General features: G+C 33.2%; 3 protein-coding genes across 3 annotated transcripts; all 3 read right to left on the bottom strand.

The window, feature by feature from the left end:
• Positions 1–3,551: 3,551 nt before the first annotated feature.
• Positions 3,552–6,365, bottom strand: LOC114192371 (subtilisin-like protease SBT1.9). The gene has a single exon (XM_028082075.1). It carries the CDS (start codon positions 6,086–6,088, stop codon positions 3,797–3,799), a length of 2,292 nt encoding a protein of 763 aa, XP_027937876.1. The 5' UTR covers positions 6,089–6,365; the 3' UTR covers positions 3,552–3,796.
• Positions 6,366–8,747: 2,382 nt separating this feature from the next.
• Positions 8,748–10,425, bottom strand: LOC114189818 (putative F-box protein PP2-B12). The gene is made up of 3 exons (XM_028078519.1): positions 10,114–10,425; positions 9,847–9,965; positions 8,748–9,509 (listed from the first exon to the last, which is right to left on the bottom strand). The coding sequence occupies exons 1-3, from the start codon at positions 10,375–10,377 to the stop codon at positions 8,954–8,956; spliced, it is 939 nt and encodes a 312-aa protein (XP_027934320.1). The 5' UTR covers positions 10,378–10,425; the 3' UTR covers positions 8,748–8,953.
• Positions 10,426–14,173: 3,748 nt separating this feature from the next.
• LOC114192499 (F-box protein PP2-B10-like) lies at positions 14,174–16,075 on the bottom strand. Its single transcript, XM_028082239.1, has 3 exons — positions 15,766–16,075; positions 15,562–15,680; positions 14,174–14,804 (listed from the first exon to the last, which is right to left on the bottom strand). Exons 1-3 carry the CDS (start codon positions 16,018–16,020, stop codon positions 14,399–14,401), a joined length of 780 nt encoding a protein of 259 aa, XP_027938040.1. The 5' UTR covers positions 16,021–16,075; the 3' UTR covers positions 14,174–14,398.
• Between the last annotated feature and the right edge of the window lie 168 nt (positions 16,076–16,243).

Genomic DNA, 16,243 nt, shown 5'->3' with positions numbered 1-16,243 from the left:
TGTAACATGTTTTTCAAAGTAGGTGGAATCTTCCTATGGCATAAATAAAACCATAAAATCGTGCATTGTCTTGGAATGATGACACATAGCTGCCAATAATAACAATTCATAAAATATTACCTGGAGGAGCTCAGAATGGTGGTCGCCGGCAGAGAAGCTTCGCGAAAAATTGGTGGCGCGACGAAACAATTAGGGTTTCTGCGTTTCGCGTAGAGAAAACACAAAAATTGACATCGGGGCTGCGTGGTCAGACGTTACTTAACGTCGGTGCAGAAGGGGTCAGACGTTAAATTAAGTCGGGGCAGAGGGGGTCAGACGTTAAATTAAGTCGGGGACAGAGAGCTAAGATGTTATTTTTTACATAACGTCGGGGTACTGTGGGTCAGACGTTAAATTACGTCTGTGTTGGAATGGACAGACATTAAAAAAGTCAAATAATTTACAAAAATGCCATCGGTTATTTTTAACATGAGACTTATTCTGGACAGACGTTATGTGGATGACGTTATAGGGCTTTTTTGTGTTAGTGAATATATGATCGAGATTAACCTTCATGTTATTATATAAATTGAAAACATACTTGTGATACAGCAACTTGAACAGGTATTGTTCCTCATTTATCTAACAATTTCTTATTCATGACTAATATAACAGAACAAATATTAAGAAAATTGGGGCAAATTACCATAGTAGTTAACTTTCAACCCATATATTTTTTTTTTTGGAATGTCTGTCATTCTTCCTAACCATTTTATTAGTACGGATATTAAAAATTGAGATGAGGTGTATAGGAACACTTTTTTCGATATTTTAGAGGTTAATTTTTTGTATACATATGCATATTTTTTTTAAATTGTTAATGCTATTTAAATATTAAAATTTGACTATTATTTTGATGTAAAGTTTAATTTTAAAATTTTATATTTTAAAAAATATTTTTAAAATAGAAAAACTGTAAGACCCACTTTAATTTTGTCCTAAAATTTAAGGGCCTCTCTTAGTCAGTTGGGCCTAAGGCTGGCCCATAAGGCATCCCAAAACTCCTAAACCAGCCTAACCCTCTCATGTTCTGCCCATTTTGCAAAAATCAGTCATCTTACTCCTCTTTTCCCCTCAAACAGTGCTCTGCTAGGGCTCGAAGCTCATTCAGATTCAAGTAAGCTCAACCTCATTCTCTGCTCCACCTCTTGAGTATGCTCCTAAAGCTGTTGGGTTCGTTGTCGTAGGTGCCTGTGCTTTCCACTAGCATCTATCCAGGTGAGGGAAGCTAGGATTTTTCATGCTTCTATAAATAATGTGTCTTTTTGTTTCTGTTGGGTGCTCTTGATAATTTGATGTGCTTTTGATGGTGTGAAAATAATCGGTGTATTGTTTCTGGATGGATTTTTGGCTTTGCATGCGTGAGAGCAGGTGAGATCTGTTATGCTCACCTAAGCTTGTTGTTTCTCGCCCAAACGGGAAGCTCTCGCCTAAGCGAGGAGCTCTTGCCTAAGCGAGAATGACAGTAACTCGCACCCTTTTATTTTCGAGTGCTCGCCTGAGCGAAGGCCTCTCGCTTGAGCGAGATGAGCTAGCTTGAGCGAGAACTCGAAGTACTCTCTGTTTTCAATCTCGCTTAAGCGAAAGTTTTTCACTTGAGCGAGAGACCTTGTTGCCTGAGCGAGAGCTCCTTAGCTTGAGCGAGATTGACAATTGTTAAATGCTTGTATGCTCCCATAATTGATTTGTTTACTCTTTTAAAGCATGAAATATGATGTCAACGTTTTATACAACGTGCTTGTGTTTTCTTAAATTTTTTATGTTTGGGATTTTGTGTTTTTACATGTTGAAATCATTAAAAAGCTGTCAGTTTAGCTTAAGCGAAATCAGTCTCGCTTAAGCGAGATCAGTCTAGCTTAAGCGAGAATTTCTAGCTTAAGCGAGACCAGTCTAGCTTAAGCGAGATCAGTCTAGCTTAAGCGAGAATTGCTGCAGAATTTTAATTCCTTACTTTAACTTGAACTTGTAGATTGATTCAATTACTTTTAAAAGCATGAATTGGGCGAATGGGTATGAGTAGAATGGTTTAAGGTTTGTGATTGATAAGTTTAACATGACCTTGGCATGTGACTTGTATGAGATGGTTGGTAATCAAAGTGGCATGGTGTCGGTATGAATTACATTTCTATATTCATGAATTGAGAAGGATGATTTAGAATGGATTCAACATGGAGCATGTATGAGGATGGATTATAAAGGTTGGCATGAGATTTATAAGCATGATAAATATTACTGTTTGTTTGAATATGTATAGTATGTGGTCAGTACGTAATTCCTTGGAATTTCTAGGTGAGATTTCAGGGTTGTGCTTCAGTGGTCGGGACGTAATTCCATGGCCCCTGTTAGTGGGTGTCCATGGTGGTGCCCCATCTATATAATTTGGTAAGGATAAGGTAAGGATTGCATCCTGAGACTCTAAAGAGTCAGTTAGTCTCACTTAGAGCGGACTGACTCTTGTGGTGAGAGTAGCAGGAGGCCTAAAACTCATTAAGGGCTAACCTTGTGTGTGGGGGATTGATTCATTGTAACACTTGTAACACATAGCTCGGGGGTGAGCAGCTCGAGGGTGAGCAGAGGTATCCACCACAAGTGCAAGCATCCGCTGAATCCGACCAGGTTATATGTATCCGGATGAGTCGAGTCGAGTCTTAGTGTATTGATTGGAAGGTCATAACATGCTTGGATGATGTATGCATATTGGACTGTGAAAGTATATCTGATTGCATGATAAAATCTTTTTGGCTCTAGCTTACCCTTTCTTGTTTGATTGCCTTGTATGTTGTTCTTCTACCTTTGCGATGATCATCAATTTATTGATGGGAGCAGATGCGAGAGGTACTCGAGGTCAATAGGGAAGAGATGATTCTGCTACACAGTCTACCTGGGCTGGACTTCATGTTTTATTTGAGCTTTTCTTTAGGGCTAAGGACCGTATATTGTATTACCCTCAAGGCTTTATTTCGAATATCGGCTATCTCTTACTCCTTTTGGGTTGTAGGCTTTGTAATGAGCTTTAGTATTTCCTTTTAAGTACATTGGATAACTGTAAGGAGTGACTTTATACTCTGCAACTTGGCTTTTTTATATTATCCGGTGTAAGATTTCATTTAATTATGTTGTTATTTAAATGAGATGTTACAAAAACTCAATTAGTTTATTAAAAAATTAAAATGTAAAATATTTTAATTATTCTATTAAAAAAATCAATTACAAACCACTCAAGTATTTCTTGAAAATATCTTATCCAAAATATCTTATCCAAACACGGGCAAAAGATTTTTATAAAAGTACATGTTGATTTACACACATTCATTTTAAAATAAAGATCACAACAATGCATGTTAAAAACATTTTTTTTTTCTTTATCGTACAGCGTGTAGTATAGAATATATTATGTATGCACACACATAAATAATTATGCTGATACAAGATGCGACAGCTACTTGAATCATTGCTTTTAAAATAGCAAAGCAACAAGACTCATCGGCAAAACACATGTTTGATGTCTAAAACCAACCAAATTTATTCACCGATACCACAGTTTTTTTTTTGTCCTTATTCCAAGTCTTTCTCCAAATCCTTTTCAAACAACTAAACACCAGCGATACATATTATATTATATATATCATGCTCTACATGTCCTTTGTGATTATCCTAGCCAGACAAAACTACAGTATTGGAGATGTAATAACACATTACAAACTGCATGGTACTTTTATTTGTTATTATGGCCACTTAGATGTAATCAAACTTCGACTTAAGCAATTTCACTAGGTGCCACAACAATGGGGCTTCTCACCTTGCGTGCACCACCATCTTCAACCCAAACAATGTCCCCAAATGTGATCTTTTCCTTCGTATTTCTCCTGTACTTTATGGTAACCGAGTAGTTCTGCTTTTCATTCTTATACCCAAATGACAATGTCTCCGGTGAAACCTTAACAACAGCGCCCTTAGGTTGTTTCACCTTCACTCTATACGTAGCAGCACCATCTCCAACATTGGTCACGGTCCTCCTGAACTTCTGGACTAATGATCTTGTTTTGTTACTGTACAAGACTATGAAAGAAGGGTAGTTAAGATCAGATGATGGGTTATCGGCACATTTGTAAAAATTTGATCTTGTGATGGTTAGGATCTGGTTCTGTGTGTAACCCAGAGCGCAAAGGAGGTTAACATAGTCCTGAGGGGTGGCATCATATATGAAACCTGGATCAAGTGCTTTGTTAGGATCAATCTCACCAGCTCCCATGGCAAGAGGAGAAGCATATTGCAATGGGTTGCCATTATCTCTGATTGGACTTTGGGTGTTGTCAAAAGGATTAGCAGTGGTGACCAGTGCTGATCTTATAGCAGCTGCACTCCAATCAGGGTGTGCTGCTTTGAGAAGAGCAGCAACACCGGATGCATGAGGACATGCCATGGATGTTCCAGACAAAAAATTGTAGTCGCTAGAGAGAAACACGTTTGTTCCAATTCTAGCTGAAGGTTTATTTGGAACAAAAGCAGCTAGAACATTTGAGCCAGGTGCCATTACATCAGGCTTCAAGATCCCTTGGTAGCTTGGTGAAGGACCTCTTGAAGTGTAATATGCTGCAGCTGGTGCTGGTTTTATTCCAACAAACGTTTGTTGAAAGTTGATGCTGGCAAAGGGATTCTCAACTCTTTTTGCGTACTTGATCACGGATGGTGCATCACTTGGGTTGATCACAATGCTTGGAGAAAACAAACGTCCTGTTTCAATTAGCCGTGGATCCTCGGAGATAAACACAGCCCCTACCACACTGGCTGCAGTGACAAGATCTATTTGATCGAACACAGAAACTGAGTCAAAGGCATCACATATAATGATCCCTCTTGTGGCTGCTTCGGATAACAGTTTAACCGAGTTGCACGCTGATAGATTCTTGTTGTAAATAAGTGGAAAATTCTCCACTAAGGAGTTTGCTGCAAACAAGGTCCAACCCACAATGGTTTCGCCATTGCCAAGAGCCAAACTTCCAAATGTTCGGTCTATGGTGCCTGCTGCAACTGTTAGCACCCAAGGGATTCCATTATGCAAAGTACCAACTTCAGGACCTTCATTGCCAGCTGAAGATGAAACCAACACCCCTTTTTCCATTGCTGCAAAAGCAGCTATTGCCACAGGATCCTCATAGAGCGGAACATCATCAAAACCCAAAGAAATGGAAATGACATCAACCCCATCAGCAATGGCTTGGTCCATTCCTGCAAGAACATCAGAGGCTTGACGCCCTTCATCCCAAAGGACCTTATACATGGCAAGCATGGCTTGTGGTGCAACGCCTCTGGCTACCCCTTTGGCGTAGCCAAAGAAAGAAGCATCATTCACATAATTCCCAGCAACAGTGGATGATGTGTGGCTTCCATGACCCTGAGTGTCTCTCGCTGAGTTCATGCTGATAGTGACATTTGGGTTCGCTGCTTTCACACCCTTGTTGAAGTACCTGGCTCCAATCAATTTGAAGTTACACAAGGAGGCATCAAAGTCTTGTCCTGGCTCGCATGTTCCTTTCCATTTGGATGGGATGTTTCTGCTCATGCCATCATCTCTGAAGCTGTCACTTTCAGGCCATATTCCAGTGTCTATGAGACCCACAATGACACCATCCCCAAAATTTGAAGCATTCCATATTCCACCGGGTGTGTCCAATGACAGAAACTCAAAGGTGTGTGTTGTGTCTATGGTGGCAGATCTATCAGGATAAGCTGTCACAAAACCATGAACTTTCTTTAGGGTCTCCAACTCTTCTGATGATAACACTGCACTGAATCCATGCATGGCATCATCATAAGTGTACACCAATTTGAGCTCTTGTTGCTTTGATGGATCATCAGCTATTGCCAAGTCTATGGAATGGATGATGGATTCATACCAATCATGATGGCTTGCAAAGAGTTGAGGCATGAGGGACTTGTCCATGTGAACTACATATGTGGAACTTTCAGCTTTGGCATGATGAGCCAGTAAAAGCCAAAGAGTGATCAGAAACATCATTGGAAAGGGAACCACAAAGTGAGGCTCCATTGATTATTTCTAAGGTTTAAGCAGCAAGAGAACAATGAGATCTTTGGCTTCAAAACAACCAACTTATATAGGCTTCTCATGTTTATGTAAGGCTAGATTGATAGTGACTTCAAATTATAAAAATCAGTAAAATATTATTTTTGCAATTGTTGTATCATCTATTCATTGACATAAACAAATGTCTGGGAACTATGAGGGGCGAGATTACAAATCAAAAAATTATAGGGTGAAAGGATTTTGTATTTTTACAGTAATTGACTTTGATTTTCTTACTTGAGTGTGTAATTCGCAGTTGAGTTTCTTGGTTATGTTAATTAAAATATTTTATGTTTGTGCTTAGAAAGAAATTAACCGGCTTTACCAAAAAAATTTTGAAAAAGAATAAAATAGTATTTTAATCATCAAAAGAAACAATTTTTATATTGACAAATTAATCTTCTGTTTATTAATTAGATAATGCACGATAAAACTGAATTAGAATACATACGGCCAGTTAATTATATTAAAAGAATCTTGAAAGCTAAGATTTTAATTTTTATTGATTGAATCAATTTCAATACAATAATTATTTTTTTTTTCTACACAGATGAATCACAGACAGCCGTTTATGGTATCCATTTTAAATGCCTACATTAACTGGCATTTTTGCCGGATTAACAGCTTCGTAAATGTCAACTTCCAAATTTAAAAATATAATAATATTTTTACAACCAACGTACACCCATTATCATATTATCATAAGAAGATGTTCGAACTCTCGTATTAATATTAATGAGTGATAAGGTTAATTACAATATATAAAATGAATATAAACTTTATTTTACAAATGAATTTCGTACGATTGATTTGGATTTAGAATCTGTTATTAACGAAGTTTATTATTAGTTAAATTTATTATTTCACTTATTAAATTGTTATTGAATCATCTATTTTAGTCAATTTTTTATGTTAAACTAGGGAAAAAGGGTGAAAAGAGAAACTAAGCTGTGTAATTGATTTTCTGAAGATTAAACGTAGAAGCTGCCACTTTACACTTTATTTTATCCGTAGAATTCATGTGCATGCAGAGTATATCGTTGACCTCTAATTTGAATCTTGTCTTTTTTTGCATTATTAATAGCATCTACGTATCAACTGCTATATAGTTTAATCTATCATGTTGTAAATTATTAGGGAACAGAAAGTTGAAGATCACATGTTGCCACATGGTACTACAGTTTTTATATGTGTTATTGTTTCATTTGTTTTTGTGAACGTGTGCATTAAGAATAAGAATGAAAATCACTTCCATTTCCTCTGAAATCAACTCAATTCGACTGAACCAAACTTGCATTCAAACAAGCACACGATGAGTTAGGTGAGATTGTAGAAGATTGATTAATGATTCTTGAATGTATTAAAAAGTAAATTTTATCAAATCTTATAAAAAAAAATTATAAAGTTATCATAGTCTTATCTTAATTTGCAATTAGTTAAACACGCAGCAGAGACAGCAGAAACATATCATAGAACATTTATGCACCTTTGACATCCAATCTTATGATTAATTAATGTTTTCTTAATAATTAAGATATCATGCGAAAATCTTTTACCTTATGGACTCTCACTATAACTTAAAGCTGATGGACTTCTTTTTACACATGTCAAAATTAAGTCCAAGAAAACATGTTGTAACTAATTGTAAAATTAGTGAGCTCGAATCAGCTCATTAAAAATAATTATATTTATCAGATTTATTTTTCTAAAGAAAAAACAATTATTTTTCTAAGGAATGAAAAAATATATAACTATCTTAATTTAATTCCAAAAGTTTGGTCAATTAAGCAAATCCAGATAAAATTTGATTTCTGCGGGGCACTAATTCATTTTTATCAGGGCTTTTGAAATATCAATAGAAATAGAAATATATATATATATATATATATATATATATATATATATATATATATATATATAATTAGCAAATATAAATAATAAGCAAGACCTGAGAAAAGGGTTGTTTTATTGAAATTTGTGATTTTTTTTTTATATTTTCATATATAAATTTAAATATTTTACATATAAATTGCTTTATTACTAAAATTTATGGTAATTGTTTACCACTAATCTCACTGTATCATCTTTTCCTAAACTACCTTTTATTTTATTTTACTTTTAGAAATATATGTATATAATATTCCAATTAAATTAGTCATCCAAATCTTTCTCCATCAACAAAAGTGGCACTTAAGAAAATTCATTGTGACACGGAAGTGTAACAGAATCAACCAAGCATTTATGACAATAGTTAGATGTCAAAAGGGAACTAACTAACATGGACATCGAACTCTTTAAAAGAATTTTTATAAAAAAATAAAAATTAATTTACATAAAAAAATTAAAAAATATAAGCTCTTTTTTAAAACTAACTTATGTCGTGAAAAAAAAAGAATTAAAAAATATAAGCTCTTAATCCCCACAGTTTCTTTAGACTTCTAACGACAAAAAAGGAAATAAAAACTACATGATTTTTTTGGAGACCTTTCCAGACCAAGGAGTGCTTATTGGAGGAATAAATCTTTCTGTCAATTTTTTATTTGGCACTGTTATCTCATCTGCAATTTGATGCTTATCATCATCATCATCATCGTAATCTCTTATTCATATGAAATTCATAAAATTCTGACAAAAATCTTCATATATTATTGACAAATGAAGTATAAAATGTTTTACAAGATAAACATAAATCAGTGTAGCAGGACAAAAGGAACAAACAAATCCCAAGTCGAGTTCAAACAATTCATTAGCATGGCAACAATTTAGTTTACTAATGGAAGCTTCAAAATTGAACACAATCGAAGAGAACATGTGTACGAGAAGCAAGACTTAACTAATGGAGGGTACTGTTTTAGGCCTTATTTCGATTCCTTGAAGAAAAAGACCACCTTTCCAATCACCACTCTTGATCTCACAAACACCCATTTCCACTTCCTTGTCATCTTCTCCATCGTTGAAGAAATCTCCCAATTCCACCTCCATCCACCCATCTCCTCTCTCCTTTGGGTACTGAAGATCAACACTGTTGTTGTTGTTACTACTGTTGTTGTTATTATTGATGTTGCTGTTGTGTTGTGCAGGGGGTGTCTCAACACTGGTAAGAAAACGTGCACGGTTGAATATGCCAGCCCGGCGAGGAACAATCTGGTACCTTAGCCTCCGTCCTCTTTCAGCATCCAAGAAAACGGTTCGTTTGGAAGCTTCACCTCCGGCAATCCCAACAGACACTTCCACTGACTGGTAATCGAACCCGAAGATTCCTGCAGGGCTTGGCTTGAACACAAGGTATGCCCCATACAGTGTCTTAGGGGACAGCATGCCAGTGTTTATCCACCCCCGGATTTCCAACCAACACACACTCACAAGCTCAGCCACCTCAGAAAACCTGCAATTCCAATCTCATCAAACAACACTCCATAATGCACCAATATGAGACTTGTTTCTTTATCATGTTCTTGTCTTGAAGGTGTTTGTAGGAAAGTTTATACACATATATGCCTATTCCAAAATCATATCTATCTACAGGATATAAATAGACAAAACAATTCAGAGCGTCATGCTTCAGATACCATGTTTAGTCAGATAATTTAAGATGTTGTTCTTGTGGGAGAATTGAAACTTCATCTCATTGATTACATTGTGATAGAGTCTTAATTAGAACATTACAAACTACATGGAAAATTGTTGCAAAAGTTAAAAACTGTAATGGTTGAATTGATTACCTGGCATCTGGTAGCGAAGTCCACCCCCAATACCTGGGAGTATCTCCCCATACAATGAACAGAGTCCTGGCTGATAGCATGTAGCATTTCTTTCCGTACACTTTATCCAGTTGAAAGCTCTGCATAATTCCATTTTCCACATTAATACAACATACAAAATCAGAACAAATTGGGATTATGAGATGAGAAAGGAAAAGACCCAAGAAAGAAAAAAGTAAGAAACCGATAGTGCAATTCAGAAAGTGAAATCAAAGATAAAAAAGAAACCTTTTTGCCATGATCAATGAGGAGGGGGTTGTGGCAGAGGTGGATATAGAGGTGCTTCTTGGAAGGGAAAGATGAGGAGGGAGATTGGGAAAGAAGGGTGTGGAAATCGGAAGGCAGAAACTTGTGCCAGACAGCATCGGATTCAGCGGCGGATTGGAAAGTTGATGAAACGAGGGAAAGCCTGCAAGCATCCTTCGGAGATGTTAAGGAGAGGATAGTGGCAATGCAACCTTCTGGAAGGTTGTTGAAGTCTTCGTCGGCCATTGTAACAGGAAGAAGGAAGGAGAATGAGAATGAATAAGATGAAGATGGTTGTGTTGTTTCTAAATATATAGAAAGGGTGTGAGAAGAGGGAAGCTTAGCGGTTAAGAGAATGGCGTCAGCCACACGATTGTTGAAGAAAAGGAAGATAGTGAAAAAAAAAAAGGATCTTTTAACTTTTTTGGATTTCTGCACCCTTTCCTTCTCCTTATCTTTTTTAATATCTTATTGTATATAAAATGTTCCGGAAAGACAATGATAATAATTATCCGACACTTTTTTTATACCATTTGAAATTATTTCTCATAATTAATCAACTTTTCTTTTTTTAATGTAAGAGTTGATTTTCATTAAGACTATTTTATTTTTTATGAATATTGTTAAATAATTGTTATACAATATTTTTTTATTCATTTATTTTATCAGTTATATTATTTATTTTTATTTTTAAAGTAAAATTTACTTTTATTTTTATTTTTATTTTTATATTTATATTTATATTTATATTTAATAGATAAAAAAATTTATATTATATTTATTTTTATCAAGATATTTATATTTATATTTATTTTATTATTATTTTTGTTGTGTTATCATTTAGGTCGTGTTCGATTCTACAAATAGAAAGGTAAGATGCAACAATTTATGAGAAAAGTGAGAAATTTTATACACAAACAATATATACGAGATGATTTTTTATTGAAAACTTTCTTCGTGTATATAAGCAAAGATTTGCACAGACATAATATTATGATAATGTAGATAAACATTATATTTTTATTGTAGTAAAATAACATAATATAATAAAAATGATAAAATATAAATTATTAATACTAAAATAATAATAATTACAATAATAAAAAAATAAATAATTATAATATAATAATAATAATTTAATTTTACCAATTAAAATATTTTTTAATTTATTAAAAACATCATATCGTCCACTAATTTTTATAAACTTTCATCTCAAATCTTTCCATTTCTCACCATTTTTCTCTTAATCAAAACAACTCCATCTTCACCTCTTTTTCCTTTTAAATTTATTCAAATTCACTCCTTCAAATCCAAACACATCCTTAGTCATAAGATTTTTTTTTTATTGTTATAGACTATTTTTGAACTTTATTGACTTAAGTAGACAACCAATCCTTTTCTTTTTCTTCAAATTATATCCTTTTATTGTTGACTAACCTTAGCAGGAACATGTATAAAGTGATCAAATTTTCTTAAAACATATGGGGACACACTCCACACTAGTGGATCTTCTTACGATCTTCTATCCAGGGTCTTTCATGGACACACTATTTTAATATATGTTTTAAAGTTTGAGAAATTTGTGTTTAGTGAAAGTTACTCATTTAAGTGTATTACGTTCTATATTTGGTATTATCTATACATACTCTTATATTTGGATAATTTTTTTTATTAGATATCAAGTTTGATATTCAATTATTACACTTTGTATATTACTATTGTTGAATGATTTAAGGTAAACTATGATTAGTTGAAAATTGAGATGACCAAGTAATTTTATGTGATTTTCATGCTACTCGTTTCATTATGAGATTGTGTCTTTTGGTTATATCAATATTAATAATCATTGATGAGTTTATTTATGATTAATATAAAGTTTTTATGTATTGATGTAACTAATATAAATGGTTATTTAGTTGTGGAGAAGGACTACAATGATAAATTTTGAACTCATAAAGTCTAACCTATTTGTAAGGATGCATATATAAACAGTGAGATTTTAAAAATTTTGGATCACAAATAAATAAATAAATATATATATATATATATATATATATATATATATATATATATATATATATATATATATATATATATATATATATATATATATATATATATATATATATATCGCTTAAATATGTTAGGATATTATCTATTTAGTTAAAATTATAAAGTGTTATGAGTTATGTTAATATTAAGTTTATAACTAAGTCATAATTGTATGAAAAAGTTGTTACATAGATACCATAAAATAATATTCTAATTTCATATCAAATTGAAATTATTAAAATCTGAAATGTAATGGATAAAAGCTACAAAATCGGTTATGGTTACCATTTATAGATAATGTATTAGGTGGTTTATTATATTTTATGTCTTCTTTTCATTCCATGAGAAGAGAAAACAAAATCACTACCTAGGGACTTCTATATTTGAAAAATTACATACACAATGTTTATATCATTATCCAAATCACTCTTAATGATAAATTTAGATACACTTCTACGATATATTTTTCATCATGAATTAAGATACGGGTTTATTAAAGAGTAACATATGATTATGTTGTGAATTTTGGATCTATATTAGTAGAAGTATATGATTAGGCATAATTATTATTTGTTAAAAAATGTCTTAAAGTTTCACTTAGATGTTTTTTTTCTTTGTGTAATTTTTGTGTAATTTTGATAGTATATTGCATTTTAAGAAATACAAACTTGTATTAAATCATTTATAGGAATTTGATCATTTACGATTTTTCTTTAATATTGATATTTTTTGTTTATTTTTGTTAAGAGAATATCTAATTTTTAATATTAAGTATTTAATAGTGTAAATTTATAGTTTAATAAGTAGCCTAATTTTTTTTTCTTCTATCTGACGTTTTTAATTTCATCTCATTTGAATAAATTTTTTTTGTTACATAATTGTTTCTTTGTTTTTGTCAATGGTATTCAATATTGATCAAGTTCAATAAAACTTCTACGGTAACTCAACACTTACAAAAATAATAAATGTTATAATTGTTATTAATTTTCAATTGTGTAATATTTTATTCTTTTCTCCACTTACTTAACATTTATCTAATTATTATTTGATGATATATTTTAAGAGTTATATAAATTTATGATAAACCATTTCTTTTATAAATTTGTGTGATTTGAAAATCCAAATAATAGTTATAATTTTGAGGTGGACTAAAAAAATATTTTGTTTGTTATATATATATGATGTCTTTTTGTTTTGAAACCAATTTAACTTGTAAAAATGTTAAAATTTATTAATTTTTAACTATTTATTAGACATTTTTAATATTTTGGAAATTAGCAATTGTGTGTATTATAAATAATAGGAGTGTTCTCAATGCAGTTTGATTCTGATTTTCTCTAGAAGTATATTCAAACTAAATATAAAAAATATATGGTGTTTGATTTGATCCATTTTAAACATAAAAACAAAAATCAAACTAAACTAATTTTGTTTGGTTCGGCTTTAGAGTTTTATTTTATATTTTATTTGAACATATGAAATTGAAATTGTTTTAAAATAATGAATTATAATCCAATTTATTCAAATTTAACTTTTAGCAAAATCAAATTTATTTACACTAATTTTCATTATGAAATTTTATTTTAATTATACTTTAAAATAAATTTTTATCAAATTTTATATTTTAAAGGACTGCCTTAAAAACAATATTTCGAATTAAAAAAATGAAAAAAATCAGTAAATATTATTTTGTGATACCTGATAGGTAAAGAGGTTAGATAAAGAGAAAGATGGGTAGGTGAGTACTTCTAGTTGTATCCCTACATGTGTTGAATAACCACTTGAGTTGGTTATGTTGGATAACAATTATTTATTGTACAAATTACAAATAAAATATGAAATGTATTAGCTTGGTTATATATCCACTTTATTATGATATGTACAAATTTTGTATATGAAAGCTTTTGAAGCGCTGATTAGTTGTGACATGACTCTAAAATTGTATCCTCACACGAACTCAACAAATGACATGACAGATGAGAAAACTCTATTCAATATAAGAACATGTTTGATAATAATGTTTTTTATTTTGTTCCTGCAAAGAGGAACTGAATTGTTTCAGTTGGAAAAAAAGTACATATGTGCTACGAAAATACAACATAGTTGAAGGGTCAATGGTATGCTTAAAATATGCAAGCAGCATTCTACCATCTAAAAAGCAAGACCCAAGCATATGCAGTTCTGTGAATTAAATTACACAGTAAATACTGGTTACTTAATTTTCATACTTTGGCCTAACTTCTATTCCTTCAACAAAGAGGCCAGACTTCCAATTACCAGCATTTACCTCCTTCACACTCATATGCACATTATCTTCTAAGCCAACATTGAAGAATTCTCCCATCTCAATCTCCAACCACCCATCACTTCGCAAACTGGGATGCTGCAACCCTGCAACTCTTCTACCGTTTGATGATCTATCCAAACACACATTTTGGGTACTACAATCACCATTGAAACCAACTGATACATCCACTCGGAGGTTTCTAAATCCACGGGGATCGATCATCTTGAAAACAAAATAAGCAGCATACCGAGTATCCGGGGACAAGGCAAGGGTATTTAACACCCCACCAATTTCAAGCCAACACACGTTTCTGAGTTCAGCAACTTCCGGGAACCTGTTCAAAATATTTACGAAGAAATTAGAAAAGACGGGAATAATCAGTGACGATGAAGTGGTCATAAGAAAAGAAAGCATCCAAAATCAGTACAGCAGCCATTGCAACAAGGATCTGAAAAAGGCTGAGTAATTCATTGATTCATAACCATACAGGTGTAGATAGCTAATGGATCTAGTTCATACAAAGATAGGTAATTTTGCAGCTTTGCTACAGAGTGTCCAATCCTCCTATAGAAATACTTGCTCTGTATCGAGAAGATACTATGCGCACACATGACCAGTAAGAGTATCAAGAAACTAGTTATGACTGGTGGGGGAAACAGTTTACTCCCAAATTGCCTATAACTTATTTTTCTTTCAGCAAATTTTCACAATAATTAATACATGTATAGTGACTATTATCTCCGTTATTAATTCATCTACAGGTAACGATGCAAAACGATGCAAATAAGGAAACCTCTCACAATCCCTTGATTCTGAACTGAGATCACAACTAATTATGTAACACTACAAATTGAAAATGATAAACCAACTTATCTCACCACAGAGATGATCAATTCTCCCCCCACCCCCTTAATTGTCTATACAAGCTTACGCTTCCTCAGCATGGCTGAAGTGCAGTAATCTTATTGGAGACAAAATTCATTTTCCCTAACAAAAAACAACGTCATTCTGAATCCAACCACTTAAAAGTTGAAGATCAGCATAGATACAATCAAACAACAATTAGAGTATCAAGAAACAAAAGAATTGACCTAGAATCGGGATCAGTGGTCCAGTTCCAATATTGCTCAGTGCCACCCCAAATAATGGAGAGAGCCCTGGCAGCAAGCATGTAACACTTCTTCCCACTCTTTTTGTCCAATTGAAGACTCTGCATTCCACAGGTTGCACAGTTAATTACTATATCAAAGCAACAGATAAGGTTTGAAGAAATGTGAAAGATGCAGGGGTTTTACCTTCTTGCCCTCATCGACGATGACAGGGTGATCTGCCAGAGCGAGGTAAAGGGCTTTCTTAGAGGGATAACTGGGAAGAGAGCATTCAGAAACGACGGAATGGTAATCGGTAGGAAGAAAACTTTCCCAAACAGCGTCGGAATCGGCGGCGGAATGGAAAAGCTTTGAAACCACAGATAAGCGGCACGCATCAACCGGCGTGGTGCAAGAGAGAATGTCAGCTATGCAGCCTTCTGGTAAACCCTGAAACTCCATTTCTGTTTTCAATTCTCAGGCCTCCCTCACATATGTTTATAGTAACAATATTGACGTGTTTAAAGGTGCAGGCCATCACAACCGTTGGATAAATATATATCTATACATACACGCATCAGGCATCGTACATACTTACGCGCATTCAGTGCGTGTACCCGTCGTGTAAGGAACCACTTTGTTTTATCACTGTCTTTCTGTCTTTCTTAACGAGCAATAAATGAAA

This window comes from Vigna unguiculata, chromosome 7 (assembly GCF_004118075.2).
Source record: "Vigna unguiculata cultivar IT97K-499-35 chromosome 7, ASM411807v1, whole genome shotgun sequence".
NCBI lineage: Eukaryota > Viridiplantae > Streptophyta > Magnoliopsida > Fabales > Fabaceae > Vigna > Vigna unguiculata.
The sequence above is the reverse complement of the archived record's forward strand: the minus strand, read 5'-3'. Positions and strand labels throughout refer to the sequence as shown.

Bases quoted from the DNA above. Each gene is read 5' to 3' on its own strand.
- LOC114192371 (XM_028082075.1), bottom strand. From the start codon at position 6,088: ATGGAGCCTCACTTTGTGGTTCCCTTTCCAATGATGTTTCTGATCACT.
- LOC114189818 (XM_028078519.1), bottom strand. From the start codon at position 10,377: ATGGCCGACGAAGACTTCAACAACCTTCCAGAAGGTTGCATTGCCACT. The intron at 9,966-10,113 runs GTTTCTTTTTTA...GGAATTATGCAG, and splicing joins TCATTGATCATGGCAAAAAG to AGCTTTCAACTGGATAAAGT. The intron at 9,510-9,846 runs GTAATCAATTCA...TTGGAATTGCAG, and splicing joins ACTTCGCTACCAGATGCCAG to GTTTTCTGAGGTGGCTGAGC.
- LOC114192499 (XM_028082239.1), bottom strand. From the start codon at position 16,020: ATGGAGTTTCAGGGTTTACCAGAAGGCTGCATAGCTGACATTCTCTCT. The intron at 15,681-15,765 runs GTAAAACCCCTG...TGTGGAATGCAG, and splicing joins TCGTCGATGAGGGCAAGAAG to AGTCTTCAATTGGACAAAAA. The intron at 14,805-15,561 runs GTCAATTCTTTT...TATTTTGAACAG, and splicing joins ACCACTGATCCCGATTCTAG to GTTCCCGGAAGTTGCTGAAC.